Source organism: Ammospiza caudacuta, chromosome Z, assembly GCF_027887145.1.
Source record: "Ammospiza caudacuta isolate bAmmCau1 chromosome Z, bAmmCau1.pri, whole genome shotgun sequence".
NCBI classification, from domain to species: domain Eukaryota; kingdom Metazoa; phylum Chordata; class Aves; order Passeriformes; family Passerellidae; genus Ammospiza; species Ammospiza caudacuta.
This window is the reverse complement of record NC_080632.1, coordinates 66,782,302-66,801,599: the sequence shown is the minus strand read 5'-3', so window position 1 is coordinate 66,801,599 and position 19,298 is coordinate 66,782,302. Positions and strand designations below refer to the sequence as shown.

Below are 19,298 nucleotides of genomic sequence, written 5' to 3'. Positions count from 1 at the left end.
TGATATAAACAAGGGCCAGGAGACTTCTTCTCCTGTTTAATGCCTTTATTAAAAGTGATCAGCTCAGGATTGGGTAGCTCGGCGGGGCTGCAGTCTCCCGTCGTCTCTCCCAGGGCGACTCAGAGGAGGAGGATATGCACAGCTCTGTCCACCAGGGGCAGAGCTGGGGATCAGATCCTCTTGGGAGCCTTTAGGGCTTGATCCCATAAGGTGGTGCTTCGGTCTGGCTCTCCAGACGCCGCCAGTCCTGGCTCGGGGGATCTCGAGGACAGGGTGAGGAACGATGAAGGTTTCTCGCATCTCTGCAGGCTCAGCACTTGGTTCCTCACGTCTAGACATCACTCCAGTCTCTCAACTCTTAGGTGGCTCGTTGTTTTTGGGGTTTCTCCATGAGTTTGGAGATGGGGGTCCCACAAAGCATTCTGGTCTTGCGAGTCACTTTGCATAACCCCCCCCACCTTCTCAGGTATCTTCTCTATTCTGAGAAAGGTAAAACTTAGCTTCGGGCAAGGTCCCCACCCAGGAGAAGGGCCATTACCTCGCCCCAGCCAGGGCTTTTACTAATACAAAAACAACCATTAACGACAACGACCCGTGATTACAATAACAAAACACACAGAACTTGGGCAGGGCCAGTGGTCTGGCTGCCTTTTTGAAACTTTTTCTCATAAAAAATATTAACCGAGTTTTTGTTCATAACATTTTATTTGCAAACTTTTTGACCAGAAAACTGTTTTTCCTGTGGCAGAGCTCAGGTGAGACTTCTGCAGATTAGTACAAGGAGAAATATGCAATTGAAATGCTGGCTCCTGAGAGAAGTGACTCTCATTGATGTCAGAGGAACTCAGGCCTTTGTCTAATAATTTTAAAGTTTGGCTCGAAAATATTTATGGGCAGAGTAACAGAACAGAGATATAGTTAATCCATGTAGTTTCCCAAGTATTTTATCAGTCTCCTACTTAATACCTGTAAATCTATTGAGAAAAATAGTATTTGGGGATGTGGTATATATGGCGATGCTGCAGCATCCACTTCAGCTTTCCTCATGACTATTCTGTGATTCTATGACAAGGTGCTAAATTGGCTGTGTTACTCTTAAACTCTAGATGTCACCACTTCTGGAAAATCTTCACACCTTCAGAGCACTTACCCTCCTGCTTTTTATTACTTCCACTCATTTGAACTCACTTGAACACGACAGTGGCTACTGCAGGCTTTCTTGGTCTTTCTTGTCATGACCTGCTAAATGGTTTTCCTGATGATATCCCATCAGGAAAGAAATGGCTGCAAGTTCTACCCAAAAGCATGGTGTGTTTTGCCATGTTTTGCCATGCTGCATGACTATGAAAAATGTGGAAAGCCATAGCCAAGATAAATGTACCAAACAGATGGTTCTTCACTTTCCTGTCTTTTAGGCTTTACATTGTTAGCAACCAAGGAGGTTGGGATTTTGGTTTTGTTTGGTTTTTTTTCTGTTTGTTTGAGTGGCCATTTTTTTTTGTTTGTTTGTTCTTGTTGTCTGTGCTTCTCTGTCATAGAACTGGGGACTACCTTCTCCAAAGGAAAAAAAAGAAGAGCTCAATAGGAATCCAGGGTACTCAGAGGTAAACTTGGTAAACAATTCCCCAAAGTGAAGAAGAAATTAATTAATTTCATTTGGAAGAAATAAAATGTTTTCTATCGGTACTTTTGAAGCTAAATATTCTGCTTAAAAACTGATTTTTGTTGTTTTAAAAGTTCTATTGAAAAAGTTAACCCAATCTGAGTCTGATGAAGAATTTTGTTTACGTGAAATAAGTCACTTGCCCTTTACTGCAAGACCCAAAAATACTGATTGTAAGTTGCCTTAAATAAGTTAGTGTGGGATTTAACCAACCAACCAGGGAGTCTCCTGCAGAGCCAAAGATGAAACACATATACAAGTCTTCACTCTGGTGAGGAGCAAAGAGACTCTTTCTTGTTTTCACTCATTTCAGGTTGAAAGTACTTCTTTCCAAATCAGTCAGAGGAACATAATGAACTGTGCTATTCAACATTTCACTTGATAGCTCACATTTCCTTCCCCATGTGAGTAAAGATGCTCATCTATGTAACTGCTGACATTTTGTACCGGTATCTGCTAATAATCCTAGGGAAATATTAAAGTGGCAAGTAAAATTTAAGCAGTCTTGTGTGATTATTTTCTGGAAATCTTTTGTAGAAGAAGATTAGCTGGTACACGGACAGACCTAGCATTATCAGTGCACTTTCATCTGGTGTTGTAAAAACCCCATAATTTTCCAAATCGGGATCAAACTGTTGACCCTGAAGGTGGACTGATGGCAAACTTTCTCCAAGGTGTCTGACCAGATATTTCTTTCACTTTCAGTTACTAATAGGCTTAGAGATCATTGGCATTGCATAAGTATAAACCAATGTTTGTTTCTGATCTGTTATTAAAACCATACAAATAATTGTTCAGGGTTTAACTGAAAAAAAAAAAAGGTGCCAAAAGCCCCTAGCTAAGACCCAGAAGGTGTGAGGAACATACATTAAGAATAGCTTGGAGAGTGCTTAGAGTGCTTAATGTTTTAGTTTGTTTGTTTCCATACACTGATTAGTGATTTTACTATTGCCTTTCTACACAAGAGTTCTATGGAAGCAGGAGGTATTGTCTTCAAGTGCAAAAACCTTTCTGTAATCACGTACAGATCAGCATTCAAATTATACATGGGGTTTTTACCTATACCTACCTTGTCATGTACTCTTCTGAAGGCTGAAGGATTATTTATATCCTCTTAGTGAACTTAGCTTTACTACAAAGACCAGTCTACTGCAGGGTAGGATTTGTTTTAATTTATTGTATTTTGAATATAAGCAAAAAATGGACAGATCCATTTGAGCACTGTTGTGATTGATGATCTTAGCATTTGATTTAGTGAAAAATTTTTCACCAAAATCAATGTTCAATATTTCACTGATTGCATTTCAGTTCAGATTTTTTAAAAAATAGATATGTAATAGTACTTAAGGAAATCAGGATGTCCTTAAAATTTTACTGGCAACAAGAGGAATTTATGAGCCTTTTCAAAGTGATTTATATGAGTCAGATGTTGCCAAGGCTTTTAGGGACACTTCATAAATCAGGGGTCTAAACAATGGTAAGAGTATTTACAGTACCAAACTACTGTGTGAAAAAATAAACAAGAGGAACTGTTTACATAAGTAATTAAACTGCTCAACGTTTCACTTTGCTTCAGATTTACTGAATTGGAGCTTGCAAGGCGGGGGTTTGGTGGAGAGGAAGGTGATGGAATCAATTCCAACCTGTTCAAAGGCAGACTTGCTGCCGGCTGAGTAAGAAGTAACACCTCTGGGGTAGCATTGCAAAGAACAGGGAAAGAAACCCTGCACAACAGAGACAGGAGTCCGAGGAGAGGAGGGAGGCTATGTGAGATAAACAGCCCTACAGGCACCAAGGTCAGTGGAGAAGGAGGGCAGGAGCTGCTGCAGCAGAAGCAGATTCCCCTGCAGCCCATGGTGCTGCCCATGTGGGGCAGCAGCTGTGCCCCTGCAGCCCTGGAGATCCGTGGTGGATCAGAGACCCACCTGCAGCCCATGGAGACCTCACACTGGAGCTTGTGGATGTGCTCAAAAGAGGCTGTGACTCCATGGGAAGCTAATGCTGTAGCAAGCTCCTGACAGGATTTCATGATTGCCTGGGGGCCCTATGCTGAGTTTCTGAAGGGTTGCGCCCTAAGGAAGGGACTCCTACTGGAGTAGTTTGTGAAGAACTGCAGTCCATGGAAAGGACTTGTGCAGGAGAAGTTCATGGAGGGCTCTCCTACACGGGAAGGGACCCCATGCTGGAGCAGGGAAAGAGAGTGGGGGGTCCAGCCCCTGAGGAGGGAGGAGTAGCAGAGGCATGTCCTTAAGTGACCACAGCCCCCGCTCCTCATCCTCCTGCAGCACCAGTGGGGAGGAGACAGAGAAAAATTGACTAAAATTAAGAAGGGAGGAGCTGGAGGGAAGGTGTTTTAAATTGAATCTATTTTACCTGTCATGGCAACTGCTGAGTGACCTCTCCCTGTGCTTATCTCACCCCAAGAGCTTTTCCTTGTATTTTCTTTCCCCTGCACCAGTGAGGAAGATGGCAGTAGAGCAGCTTGGGCAGGCACCAGCCAGGACCAACCCACCACACTGGCTGAGGTCATAATGGAACACACGGGTGGAGACCCTCAAATACCATCTCTACACATGGTATCCAACTCACTTTGCTAGGATGCCTTACATTCTACATTTAGTCTTGTTCAATTTTAGTTGGAATGCAGTAGTTGAAGGGATGAGTATAGTAATAAAATAATGAATTTGTTCAGTCTGCAAATGTGATCATCATTGTTAATTCCTACCAAGGTAATTAATGAGGGGTACAAGATCTTAAAAATTTAGCCAAGCAAGAATTTTAAAAAAGTGAAATGTAGCTGATTTTCTTAAAGTGCGCATAAAACTTATATCTTGTGCTTGGAAATGCACAATTTTATTGGTGTAACATGTTTGAATATATATATATATATATATATATATATATATATATATATATATATGTATTGTGCAGACAAGAAATTGCAATGCTGTGACTTGGAAATACTGACCTTTTTTTGCCTTGGAAGGATTCAGATTTTTCTGTTTTACAACATATCTTATATGTTATATAGCATATATAACATATAAGCATATCTCATAGCATATCTTATATGAAAGTATAATCTCATATGATCTTGAGTCATGAGTGAATTTATTAGGTATTTCCAATGTTTCCAAGTTTTTATGAAAACTGCAGAAATTTTCTATGCTCTGTGTCCATATGCCTGCACTTCAATAAGTGGGTCTAATGATACTGAGTTGCTGAAAAATTGGTGGGACCTTGTAGTTCACCAGCAGCTTAGTGTAAGGTATCCCTGTGCACACCCTTTCATTACAATACCTATTTTTGAATTGTAATACAGAGTAAAAATCTTTATGTGTGTGCTACCAGAGAGCAGAAGAGCTGCTGAAAGTCTTCCTTTCACCTAATAGAAACTCTTCTCCTCCTTGAAAGTTAAATTAGTTGCAGTGAATTTTAAAGAAGCAAAATGAAAAAATCCTGGAATTATATGGAGAAAGGTGAGCACAGTGAGGAAAGTTTTATCCTGGAGCTCCAGCAAGAACTGTTGAAGAGTGAAGCAGTTAGCTGAGAGCTTTATGTCTGAGTGGAGGCAACCTCATGCAGGCCTGAAATAGGCACCACATTTAGGTGAGACAAAGTGAGTTAGAATTCGTGTTTTCCTCCTCCTCTCTTCTACATTTGTCCACAGACAAGCTTATGAACATGACGTCTTGGGGCACAGATGCCTTCTCCTGTGTCAGTGAAATATTGTTGCAGGTAGTAGGGCCATATGAATCCAGACTCAAGGGCCCCGTAAAAGAAGAAAAGCCCCAAAACACAGACATTCAGCCTAGAGGGGAGTAAATGGAGTAATTATTCTCTGAAATACACACAGGCATTTTCACTCCTTTGGAATTTCTGCATAAACATTTCCCACAACTGCTGTCTCATTTTGAGATCCCTCAACAAAAGCATCAGGTCTGTCTATTGAAATTATTGCCTTCATGGAGACCAAAGGCACAGTCTAGTACTGGAGCTAAACACAAAACTAAATAGTTAACCTTTACTTTGGAATTGGATATTTTTCTAATACCTGGATTTTTTTTCCAGAGTCAGATCTTTTCTAGAACCCCTTTAGCTAACACAGCAAGCCTGTTATCATCAATATCAGCCAGGGCACTCAGATTAGATTGCAATTGAACAAGACCATATCTGGATGCTTAATCAGAAGGATGTACAAAACAATATCAACAAACTACAGCCATTTCCTGTCTCATAAAAGCTGCAATTTTCCTGAATTTGCAGAACTGGAAGCAATCCAATCAGAAATCACTGAAGCAAATTAGAATAGCTATTTTTTCTCTTCTGTACAATGCCCTGGGTACAAACTGTTTGTATTTCCCACTGTTGTCACTGGCACTCAAGTCACAAGAAAACCAGTCACAACTACACTACAGTTAACAGCCCTCTCAATTTATAGCCACTCAAATATGAGGCAAATGAGTGAAACAATGAAGGTCTGCTCCATAATGGATTGCAGAATTGATAGCCTTACTTGTTTTTCACAACACAGCAGGGTTTTATTTATTTTGTTTGGGGTAAGGGAAGGTCACAGAATCAGACAGCTGGAAAGGCGAGATTACTTGCTGGTCTAGCTAGTAACTTAGCTGCCTTTTGGAACAGCAGTAGGGATACACCTTGAATTCTCTTCAGTTTTAACGATGGCTATTAAGTTCTTGAAAATGGATCAGCTACTGAACTCACTTTACAACTAGATAAGGTGTTGAGGTGCTGGCAATGGAGAGTTTGCTTTATACCTGTAGTACGAAATTTTGCATTGTTGAATCTGCGTGTATTTATATGGGAAGACCAAGCAGACAGCCTCTCTCTGCTAGGCAATATAACATAGAGGCACCTGCTGAATTTTTAACTGGGTTTTGCTCACAAATCAGCAAAAGGACATGCACAACCACTGACTAACTTTTAAAATTGAGTGGCAGCTGTTCCCCTTCAAATTATTCCTTAATGTCTTCTTCAGCGCTGGGCAAAACATTTTAGGAAAAAGAAAGAAGGTGGTTTAAGTATGGAGGTTTTTTTTATTTCTTCAATTCATTCCAAATCCACACAGGGTGCTTAAACCTCCTCCTAACCTTCCTCCAAAATGACTGGTTTACAACTGAGTTGAGGCTGAACTCCAGCCTACCCTGGGAAAGTGAATTCTCTTCATATAAATCACCATTTCTCAGAAGCTGCTAATTTTGCCTTCCTCTTATAGTCTTCATAAAATTTCCTGTATGCAGATTTCTTTTTCCAAACAGCAAAACATGGATGAATTTTTCTTTTCTTTCTTGAGAGTGAAAGAAACAATATTAACATTGTCATCTTTGATTTTTAGAGTGCTTGCCTGTGACTAGGACTCTTTATATTTGTTTTCTTAATATGTTTTTGCAACTTTCTGTTGAAAGGGTTGAAAATCTGGCATCACCTTAAACCTGGCATAAAGTCTGCAATTTTACTTGAACATTTTAGAGTTCACTTCATGGTTTGCTTTTTTTGGGGGGTGCAGGGGGTGGTGAGAGGAAGGTGTTCTTTTTCCCTGTGGAAAAAGGGAGTTTAAACTACATATTTAAACTACTTAATAGCATTTGACAAGGAAAAGAAAATTTTGCCTTAGAAACAAGGAACACTATATCCTGGAGAAATTTCTCTAGCTGCTGATAATGGCAGAGGACCTCCAGCTGGATTTTATTTGAGCAGGGATTAGAGACCCAGCAACAGCTAAGTGATCTTAACTCAGGCAGAGCTATGTGTAACTTCTGTGGGTCCTACCAGGTGACTTCTGGTTTATGAAGCTTGTCCTCAAGGGGGTGGTTTATTTAGGTTCAGTGACTCATAGACTTGTGGACCAGCTTTATTTTTTTTTTTTTTTTGTGAATCAGTGCTGTTTGATCCTGCAAAATGAAAGGGAATGCTTCAAGTATCCTCCTACATCCTAGAAATCAAATGATTTATTGAATCACTTAAAGAGGGACAGTAAAGATAAGTGACTATGGTGCAAAGATAACAGTTCTGTGTTCCTTCCCACAATGACTATAAAATGACCCTATTGATACCCTCAGCCCACATGATGTGGTTCAGAGATGGGTGAATCACACTGTTTTCTAACAGTTTATCATCAGGCAATCACTTATCCCCATTTACACATCTGCTTTTCCCAGTCTCTGGCAAAAAAAATCATCTTGACTTCAAAACCTGTGAGTAGGGTTTGAGGTAAAGGGCACGTTGTTACTCTCCTTAACCTCTAATGTCCCTCTGCAAAGGGTCAGTCTGCTCCTCTTTGTCTTCTTGCATAACGACACCTCCTCTCCAACATCACTGTTCTGCTGGCCTCTCCCAGCACTGCATTCCTTCTCACCTGAATTAAACTCTTCATGTACACAGCTGATGAAAGAGTCCGTCTTTACCCAGCACCTCTATAAATCTTTAAGTAGACTTAGATTTACACATAAAACAGCACGAAAGATGATAATAAATTAAGAGACTGTGATGAACTTGTTTAATACAAGTAATAAGGCTTCCTATACATAAATAAAAACAAGGAAGTTTTTAGCATTCCCAACTGACAGGCATCCATGGAAGCTTACATGGTGATTCAGAGGTACTGGAAGCTGAGTGGGAGATGAAAGATGTTACAGAAAATAAAACCTAATGCAAGCCTTTGTATTCAGCAGGGAAAATCAATGACAGGGAAGGGAAGTGAAAGCTTTGGGGATTTGCCTTGATCTCAACTTCTTTGACTTGTATGTGACATGGTTTGAGCAACCTCTGTTTCAGAAGACTTAATCTGCATTACAATTATCGCAAGTAAGCAGCTGGTCTAGCACAGGTGGAAATGCAGAATCCATACTGGATCATCTTTGTAAAAAAGGAAGCTCTAGTACATGAAAAGCACTTTGAGAAAAATATTCCTTAATGGGGACTATATCTGACAATTTGCTTTTCATAGATAACCTTTACTACAACAGGCGTGGACACATTTGTACCTTCAACAAGAAGTTGCTGCAGTTTGGCCAAGAGGAAATACTGACCTAACTTTCAGAGGACTAACACAGTGCTCTTTCAAATGATGCCCACAAACTGGAAACTACTTATTCAAAACCGGAGACAAAATTTGGTTTTTGTTTTTAATTCATACACAAGGCCTAACTGCTAGAATTGTATGAAAATTTCAGAAGTCGAGTTTAAAAAGTTCCTATCCTACATTTACCTTTTAATTTAGCCCTCTAAGGTAAGTTCTGCTTATACCTGGCGCAGTGATGTCTGTACAAAGGACAAGAGCATTCACAAAACAGGACTACAGCAACCAGGAGGGCAGAAAGATTACTGATCCCACACCTCCACCAAGACATCAGATCTTTGGGGCTTAAATTTATGGGTGACAGGCAAGAGGCAGAAAATTGGACATCTCTTGCATGTGTCTTTTGTTCATATAAACTGCTTCCTCCTTGACCTGCCTTTTTTGTTTGAGTTTGTAACCTGGGTTTATTGCCAGGAAAATGATGATCTTTGTATCTTCATAATAAAATTTTGTACATAGTGTGTCACAAATTGATAAATGAATGTTTGTTAGCATTTTAGTTTCATGTCCAATAAAGTTGGTGCAAACCTTCACATGGTTAACATAGACCTGAGTTGGAGCACTGCACATTTGAAATGCTGTCTTTGGTTTCCATGAGACTGAGAGGCATTTTTTTGCTGGTTAGATACAGTGTGCAACCTGAAGACTTTCTTTAATTCCACATGGACATATTTGGATATCGTGATCCTAATTTTTGAAGGATGTGGACTTTCTGAAGAACAAGGTCTAGTCAGTTTTCAAGTACAAGGTTGTCAGCATCGTGCAATGCAGCTCACTTTTGAGTCAGAGTTTCAAAGAAAGTAAAATGCCTTTTCTAGATATATCCTAGTCAAAAAAAAAAAAAAAAAAAAAAAAAAAAAAAGAAAATCCACTGGTGCTATGTCATTTACCAAGGAGCAGCTGAAGGCTCATGGTAACTATACCTACATCATTAGAGATATGAACCTGATTGCAGGTACCTGGATAAATATAGTGCTACTAAAATAATTTCTTCAAAAACCCCACCAGAACAGAATTATATCTGCCCTTTGGCTTGCAGAATACATTAGAAATTTGACTGAAAATACAATGTAGAAAACCACTAAGTGTGCTGATTTGCCTTTTCTTGTGTGTGTGACTTAATCAGTGACCATTTCTTCTCCCAGGAGATGCTGTTAACAAATAAGATGAAAAAGTGTCACCTGTCAGCCAAAGACTTCTGAAGAAAAGCTCTGCATGCACCAGCAGAGGCAGAGCAAGCTGGGGGGTTGAAAGAGGGCATGAGCAGCAGTGAAAAGGCTGCCTGGTGCTCTGGTGCTGATATCAGCCCTGTAACTGATAGTGGGTGCTTTGGGCATGACATTCATCTCAAAGGAAATTTGGAGCTGCTGGCAAACTGTATTTGATGTAACTTGGTTTTCTAATCAGGGCTTTGGGTTACTTTTTCCTGACTTCCAAATATGAATTTGAAAATGATAAAACCTCAAATTACAGTGGGGTCTACATTTAAATTTTATAATGGTAGTAACTCAAGGCAAAAAGGTTTTATCGCTCTTTTATCTATTTCATTTATCTCTCATTCTCTCCCACTGCTAACAAAGACTCGTTTAGGATATACTTATTCTATTATCTGGTTACTCAGAGAGAAGCACTTCTTTGTTAAGATCTTTGAGAAATTAAGATTAATTGCCCCATCCAGTTACAGTTAGGAATTTATAGAACAGTAAAAGACAAACTTGTTTATGAGGAGGGGAAACAAATCATTTTGGAAAACATCTCAATACACCCAAATCAGCAAAACACTGAACAGGATACTGTGCTTTATTTGAGGAAGAAATACAATGTTTAAAAAACAGGCCAGTCAATTTTGGTTGAAATTGGGAGGACAATACTTTGTCCCTTCTGCTGTGCAGTTCGCATATGGTCCATTTTACCTCCTGCCTGTGCTGGCATGGCAGTGCGAGTGGGTGTAAGAGCACAGAGAGGATGTGAGTGGGATTGCTCTGGCACACTATGCATGCAAGGCACACACAACTGCTGCTGTTTTATTTCACCACTACACCAACAGAAACGACCCTTCTGTAGATGTTTCTGGCTAAGGATTCTGCAGTCGGGGATGTAGCATGCTTTAGTATAATTCGCATGCATTTCATAACCTGCAGATTTCATAACCTGTTAGAGAATGGCATTGCAGCAAAGCAATTTTATTTCTCTATGGCTTCTTTTAGTTCTCTGGTGGGAAGAGAAGATGTGTTTTGGGGATTTTTATAGTCATGTTCGAGAATTTGTCAGTCTCTTTCTTTCCCACTGCTGTTTGCCTTGCTCAGCCTCTGCCCCCACACCCTCCTCGCCAAATTCACGGCAGAATTCCTGAACTCCCGCTCGGAAACTGGAAAAACGCTGCGGCATGGCGGGCCGGCGCCCACCGCCCTACGGGCTGCGCATCCCGCGCGGCCCCGCCGCACATCGCCCGCGGATCAGGGCGCGATTCCTCCTGCCGTGCGCTGTCCCCCCGCGGGGCCGTGTCCCGCTCCCGCTGCCTCGCCCCGGGCCGGCCCCGAGGGTCTCGCTGCAGGCGCGGCTCGGCCGCGGGGCCCGGCGGGCGGAAGGAACGAGCGGGCGGGGGGCGATGGAGGTGAATCCCCCGCCCCGGGCCCGCCCCGGGCCCGCCGGGCTGGGCACCCGCCGCCGCCTCTCCGGGGCGGCGCGGGGGGAAGGAGGAGGAGGGGAGAGGGAGGAGAGAGCGAGGGAGGGAAGGAAATAAGTAAGGAAGGAGAAAAAGAGGGAGGGAGGCTAGGTGTAGCCTCCGCCTTGTGGCTCTGCGTTCTGCAGCCGGCGCGGAGGAGAGGACAGCCCCCGGCAGGCGTCCCGGCATGCTGAAAGTCACCATGCCCTCCTCATCCTCATCCTCCTCATCCTCCTCATCCTCCTCCTCTGGCTCCTCGGCCGCCAGCCGCCCCGGCTCCGCCGCTCCCGACTACTGGATCGATGGCTCCAACAAGGACACCCTGGCTCACTACTTCGAGCTGGAGTCCGAGCTGGGACGGTGAGGCGGGCCGGGCCGGGCTGGGCCGGGCCGGGCCGGGCCGGGCGGGGGGCGGCCGGGGCTGGGTGTCCCTGCCCGCGCCGCTGTGGCCAGAGCGGCAAAACTTTGGCGTGCGTGAGCGGCAGCGGGAGACCGGGCGGCTTTCACCAGGGGCAGGCTTTCGAAGGAAAAATCCCAGCTCCCCGGGAGCCGAGCCGAGAAACCCCCGGGTGAAGGGAATGATTTTGGGGAGGAGGCATCTCTGCGCTCGGCGGACGCTGGCCTGAGCGGGCGGCTCTGGGGTAGGGTACCTGTATGCTGCCGGTGCCCGTGTGCTGCCGGCTGAAGGGTGGGCATCACTTCAGAGCGCCGAAACGCCGCCTTATTCGCGGCATCCCTCACGCCAGACCTTCCGCCGCTCTCTCCATTAGCGGAGCCGTGCGCTGACAAAACTCCCACCCGAGACAGGATTCCCTGAACAGGCCTCTGCAAGCAGGGTCCTTCCCATCGGGGTGCAGGGTAGGCGAGGGAACTGCTGCATCTTCATTCGTTAATTTTTGCACTACTGCCCTGGTGATGGTCTTGCCCAGCAACTTAAAGGTCCCAAGTGTTCCGGTTCTTAGAAACTGAAGTCCGATGTAAAAACTATATCTGACGTGCGATTTTTGCCCTCTTAATGCATTTGTTAGTTCATGTTGAATTTTCAGGTAGAAAATAATGTGCAAAAAAGTGGAAAATTGCAGGGTCTTTGAAGTTCACAGTACGTGACTTAAATGTGTAAGTCAGTAGGTAGCAAGTAGCAATTGTTAGTTTTGCCAATGATAGAGCATTAAAACTCCTGAATAAATGTGGGAAATTTGCAGATAAAAACGTGGTTGCCTTGGAAGAATACTTTTTCCACAAAGGACATGCAATGAAAGTTATTGCTACAAAGCATACCTGTGCTTTCTGTACCTTAACTGATAGAGGCAGGAAAGGTGAATATAGCAATATAGCAATATAGCAATATAGCATAATTCTTGACTTTCTGCCTAGGTCTTATACATCTGCTGCTACTTTTTTTCCCCCCACTATTGCTGCTATTCCTAGCCAGATTTAATAGGTATAATTTTATGTATGCTTGGCACATTTATATTTGACTTCACTGTACCCCTGTGCAGAAGCATAAAAATATAAAGCAGGAAATATTGATGTGTTGGTTGTGTGTCTAGAGTCAACAAAAGAGGAAACCAAACAAAATACAGCAGTTGGTACCAACCCTGTCACCTGGATTAGTACTCTTTTCTGAGGTCTGTCTAGAATCCTTCCACCATTTGTGATAGTGACTGTGGGCTTTGCTTAAGTGCAATATGCATTGGTGATGCATCTTGGGTTTGTTGCATAAGAAAGTGTTTTTAACGTGTGAAATCTCCAGGTTTTGGTAGGAAGAGTTAATGCCTGTAAAATTACTGGAGTAAGGATGAGATTTTTCTAACTTGCAAGGTGAGAGAGTAAGTGCTGAAACACTAACAAAAGGTTTGAATATGGAAGATAACCACACCCAAGCAGTGTAGAGATGTGAGCCCTTAGGTCTGCTCTGTTCCTGGGTAGAGCTAGGAAGTAAGATTTAAAACAGAAACAATACAGGAGAAAACAACCCTCCTAATCAAAGATTGAGGTAGAGAAGAGACAGTAGAACTTGGAGGGTACATGCTTTGAGAGAAAATTTCTCTAATGGGTCTAAAGGATCAATGAGATCTTCGTCCTTAGGCCAGCTTTGAGATCTTTTCAGAGCTAGCACCCTGAGTGCTAATGGTTGTCTCAGAATCCCTCTGATAGGTGTATCTTGGCAAATCTGTAAAGAGGATCCAACAATCCCTCTTGGTTCCCAAGTGTCATATAAAAGTGTATTGCTTTGTCTTGGTAATCCTTTATCCAAACTTTTAGTTTTGCATATGGTTTTGAGTATGTCTACAAAAACAAAATTATTCATTGCTTAGGTTAGTGTTGGGGAAAATGTGTCAGGTGAGGCTGAATAATGAGGCTATATGTAATCCCTTTAGATGCAGTAAATAAAGTAATATACTGAAATAACCAGTGGAAAAGATTGTCCTAAATTATCTTTAGCAAATACAGGGATTGAAAGATGTCTTTTGGCAGACTCCAAAGATCTGCATTTGGACAGCTGTAGCCAAATATGGGAATTTCCATTTGGAAGGAGTGCTCCTTGTGCAAAGTATATCTGACATATCCCTAAGACATCTTATTCTGTAACTCTTGCTTGCATGACTAGCTAAGGAGTCATGGAAGAAGAGGGAGATGATCCTTTAGAAAGAATGATAAAAGGGCTTTAAGCTTAGGTGGGAGTCTGCAGTTGTTTTTAAACAGTGGAGTTCCACAGGGATCACTTTACATGTCTGTGCTGCTCAGCATGTTCATAGATAGTGGGGTTTACCAGAAATATTTGCTGGTCTTTGTAAATTGTCAAAGGTTTAAAGGTTGTGTTGCCTAGAAAGAATTACAGAAAGGAACAACTTACTCTACTGTTGGGGCATTTAAATGGCAGATGAAGTTTGGATAAATAAAATGGCATGGATGGAACATCTCATTAGAGGTGCTTGTTGGCTGTTTTTTTTTTTTTTCTTTCATGCAGGCTCTTGGGGGTATCTGTCAAAAAATAGGGTATCCAGTCAAAAATCAATGACAGGAGGTAAGGCCACTTTAGCACAGTATACTGGAAGTTCTGGCCATGGATACTATGGATGCTAAGGGATTACATGGACTTAATGGGCAACAAGGCAAGTTTACATGCAGGAAATCCACTAAGACTTATTAAACCTGAAGATGCTAACTATTGAACTGTAAGTTCTTGAGAGTTTTCAGCGTGTTCTCTGACAGTGTTGACAGGAGTTTTCTCTATTCTTACATTCTTCTTGAGGCATCTGTGTTTGGCCACTGTTTGTACTCTGGGCAAGATTGGCCTTTATTCTCATTCTTTTATTCTGTTTTTATGTTCCACTGAAGCCCTGATTAGTTCACCTTCCTCTTAATCCATTTTTACAAGGGTTTTTGTGTATAAGTGGAGCTCAAAATACTGTAAATGTGAAATTTTGTGCTTTGCTTTAAAAAATGTCTTTCTTTTACATGTTGCCATTGTTGATGTAGAGTTTGGAATTTTGTTCTGAGTGTATTTTATCTAAAAGCTTATTTTCCACACTCCCTTGGAAAAAGATGTTGAAAATGTTGTACTCTAAATTTGTATTTCCTTAAGGACTGAAACATTTTGTTAGCCTTATATAACCTTTGCTGTATCTTTGGGCTTCTGGGCTGGTCTAAATATGGTATTTGACTGAAGAAGAAATTCAGTAATGATTTTTTTGAAACTCAGCAATATTACAAAAAATGGAAATTTTCTTTGTTGGAATTTTACTTGACAGGCACCTTCTTTGCCTAACTAACTACACAACTATCTCAGTTGAAACTGTCTAATGTTACTATTGCAGGCAGATTCCAAATCTATTAAATGGTCAAAAGTAGATGAAAGTATTTTCAATCAAATCCTTCGGGCTTTCTTTCTTCCAAGGTTACCTTTTCCTGCCTGGGCAATCTTTCAGCTGTGTGATCCTTGCTGAAGACTGAGACTGAAAGGCTCTCAGTACTTGGCAGCTTAGCTTGGACCGACAGTGTGAGCTGAATCATAGGTGGTTTATGTCCTTGAGTTTTAGCACAAAGTTTAAATCTAATGTAGAGTTTGAACTCAAGATTTCAGTGTGCAGAATGACATCTTACTCTGTCAATCCTATTTATGAAAGCTGCCACTCTAACACGTACTTTTGTAATGGCAGAAGTAGATGAAATCAGCTGACTTCTTTGTTAGCTAATTTAAGCTAACAAAGCAAAAACTTCTTTGTCAAGCTGATAAAAGCGTTATTTTATAGAAATGGATTGGTTTTGCACTTGATGCTTGGAAGTTCAAACAATTTTTGCTTTGAAAGTATGCCAATTATTTTACCCTCCCTCCCTTCATCAAAAAAACCCCAAAAGTTCCTTTTTCTGTTCATCTCAATAGTAATTTGTTTTACAGACTCTTTGCCCTGTTTATTTTGAAAAATCATTTTCACAGTGTGCTTTAGGGTGCAATTAAATTAGGTCTGGCCCTCCTTCCTAACACTCTCGGTCACTTGCTTGTGAATTTTTTTTTTTTTGTGGACCTAAGGATTTTCTGAAGTGATGCAGGGATGCAGCTGACAGACAGCATGTGTCTGTGGTGCTAGCTGACTGTGAGAGTCCTTTTAGGAATCGTGATCTTTGAGCAGAAACTGCCCGTGTGTTTGTGCCTGTGCCACAAACTGAGGGAAGCATTTTCCCTCAGACAGCTCCTGCCCATGGCGGGGGGGCTGTTGAAGAGGTGGGCAGGGTGAACTTTCTGACTTGGGTACCAGAAACCAGAACTTGCAGTGAATAGCCCAGGTTTTGACAACTAAAATTCTTTACTCAGTGCAGGGTGTGATTTTTTTCCCCAGTTTTGTCTGGTTCAGCTCAGCAACTGGTTGATTCGGAGGTAAAAAGCTGTGTGTTGAAAAAGCAGTGAAAGAAAATGTACTGTTCTTTAAATAATACCTGAAATGAATAGGTGATCAGTTCTGTGTAAATTTGACACCTTTCTCGTACTTGAAAAAAAGAGCTATTAATAATGAAAAATTATGATAGAGAACAGTTATTTCTTGATTTTCAAGGGTTTTTTTCTGTCAGCCACCATGCATTTATGTCACTGGTTTAGATAATGTTTTCTAATTTGAAAAATTATATTTCTGGTGGAGAAAATGAATAGCTCTTGAAGTAAGTACTCTTAAGAATACTGAAAAAGTTTTTCACACAGATTGGTTTTAGGAGTGAAGATCATATAATTTGTGTTAATACAAGAATTGTCAGACTTGAAAAACCATCACATTGAACTGCAAGAGGTAAGATGTAACAAAGTCATTCTTTTAGCATATTACAGAGAGAATCACAGAATATCTTGAATTGGAAGGGACCTACCAGGATTATTGAAGTCCAAGTCTTGCTAAAGAGAGAAAATCTGAAATCAAATAAGTATTTTCAAGAGCAGTTGAAGAGAATGGTTGTGGAATAAGCCTGTGTGATTCTGGGTGGAGGGCAGATAAATTTACTGAAGTTCTGTGGTATCAGAAGCACATTATTATATGTTAATTCCACACAGTATCTTTTTGTGTGTGCAAGTGTGCACACTGTTGTGTAAGGGATTGTAATGGACACAGTTTAATAGGTAAAATTCTTCCAGTCAGAGATGTTTAAAGCTTGTTCGCATAGTAAATAGCCACATTTAAAAAGACCATCACTTATGGAAAACTCAGTGAAAAAATACGCAGTTTGCAATAGCCTGTGCCCCATCTGTGGAAGTTTAAGTGCTTGCAAGAAAGGGCTAACTGTCCTCTTCAGTCACTAAGATCAAAGAAGTTTTATTTTCCTGAATAGTGTCTGAAAAGTTCAATCAGGAAATTTTAAAAAATAGTAATTCCTAGCTGTTATTTTGTTTAAAGTGTAATAAATTGAGGAAGCTTTATTGCAGTAGATGAGAACAATTCTTCTGTAGTCTTCTGCTATCCACAATATTGACTGGGCTTTGGGAAAGCAGTCTTCTGACCTGCACATTGTCTGGAAAAACCTGCAGAGGTTTGAATATTATTTTCATCTATATATATGCAATATGAATGAGCCATTAGTAGGAGTTCAGACTGTATAACTATAAAGAACACGAAAATTTGAAAATGAAGCAGAATTTAAGCATAGAAACTTGCATATTTATTTGCTCCTTGCTTCTTTACATAGGCATTCTTACCATACTTCCTCTGTTCACAAAAAGCAAGCTTTTATTATCTGAACAATCAGTAATTTCACAAGGAATATTCTTCTTCCAGGGATGATAATTCTGAGAAAGGGAAACAATTTATTTCCAAATGTTGGAGCTGCTTTTTTTTCTTGGTTTGTCCAATGTTTTTTCTGGTATTTATAATTTTTGTTTTTCTTACATTAAAAAAAAAAAAAAAAGGTAAGAATGACACATTTTATGACCATTCACTGATATACTGGAAATTGCATTACATTTTGGTGTTAGTGATGCTTTATTTGGCTTTGCATTGTCAATGTCATTACTATCATAGTTTACTCTCTGTTAAAACACATGGACAGTTGGGGCCCATCCATATTTGCATCTGTTGTCCCATGAATAGATTGATGAGGTATTATTTTACTCCTTTCAGTTTTACTCCAAAGTAATTCTAAATTAGGAGAATCTGTAACAATATGACTTTGCAAGTGACCACTCAATGTTTAGCAACTAAAGATTTTGAATTTGAGTTTGATCTTCAGGGAACAGAGGAGAGAATTTACCAAAGTGGATTTGGTTTAGACATGAGTAATGGCTTGGACAACATGGTGCTGTAGATTATAAGTTTGCCTCCTTTCGTTTATGTGGTTATCTGTGCTAGAAGTAAAGGACAATAAAATGTAATAGAGAAGGAAATGGGAGCCCTCCTGAGGAACAAAAGTAATTATAAAACACTTTGACAGTTTACTATCTGTATACCGTGGCATTTTGTGGTGGATAATTGTAAAAGCAAATCCAAGAGTTGTAATTCACAGCCTGAAAAACAAACCACTAAATTTTATGCCCTTCAACAAATGTATAGTCCGTGTTCCAATGCATACCTTGCTGTGAGCATCCATATGCCACAGATAAGATGCCAGAACTCCAACTTTATCTCAGAACTGATGTCATCTCCACAGTCTTTTTCCCCAGACCCTCGTCACCAGAGACATGTGATGCTTTTCTCCTCTGGCCTGTCTCCAGGCATTGTGAAGAAAAACCAAAACCAACTTGGTTGGATTTAAGGAGTAGTTGTCAATTCTAAAACAAGGTCATGTATGTGTTCCTCTCCGTTCCTTTCCCCCCAATAATTTTTCCTTCTTGCAAATATTCATATTTTCCTCTCAATTTAGATTATTATGAACACACCAATATGTTTACTTTTTTCAGTTTTTTGGTCTTTAAAGCATATCCATGTCTACCAAGTTCACTGCCTTTGGGTACTGATACTGCATCTTAATATGGTCAATTTAGTGTGATTTCATTAATGAGGACAACCCTGATTGCACCACAGACTTTAACAGAATGGAATGCAATTAAAAAATTCCAACAAATGTCGTGGTTTTATCTTTTTATATTGAGGTGGCAGGGAGGGACAGTCAATCAGATCAGCTACCACTGATATTATCTTCAAGTACTTCTGAAATAATGTTCATATTGATTTTCTCTAAATAGTCCTTGTTAACAGAGTCACACTGACAGTGCCAAAGGATGATGTATGTGATTTTATTTTATACTTAGCTCTAAAATAATTAAACACACCTGCTGAAATGTTTGGACTTCTGTACCCTTCTACAGAAGGCTGGACATAAATTGTGCAGTTTTCACTTGATAATAAGATTTTTAGCTATTATATTTATTGGTGATTAGTTGTTTGAATTTTATT

The 19,298-nt window shown here is 40.7% G+C and overlaps 1 protein-coding gene across 1 annotated transcript in view; it reads left to right on the top strand.

Moving 5' to 3' along the window:
• Nucleotides 1–11,583: 11,583 nt before the first annotated feature.
• Nucleotides 11,584–19,298, top strand: part of CAMK4 (calcium/calmodulin dependent protein kinase IV) — a 137,969-nt gene continuing 130,254 nt past the window's right edge. Inside the window, exon 1 of the mRNA XM_058823969.1 lies at nt 11,584–11,787. Within this exon, the coding sequence (XP_058679952.1) occupies nt 11,615–11,787 (173 nt within the window). The 5' untranslated portion in view covers nt 11,584–11,614. The remainder of the gene's footprint in view (nt 11,788–19,298) is intronic.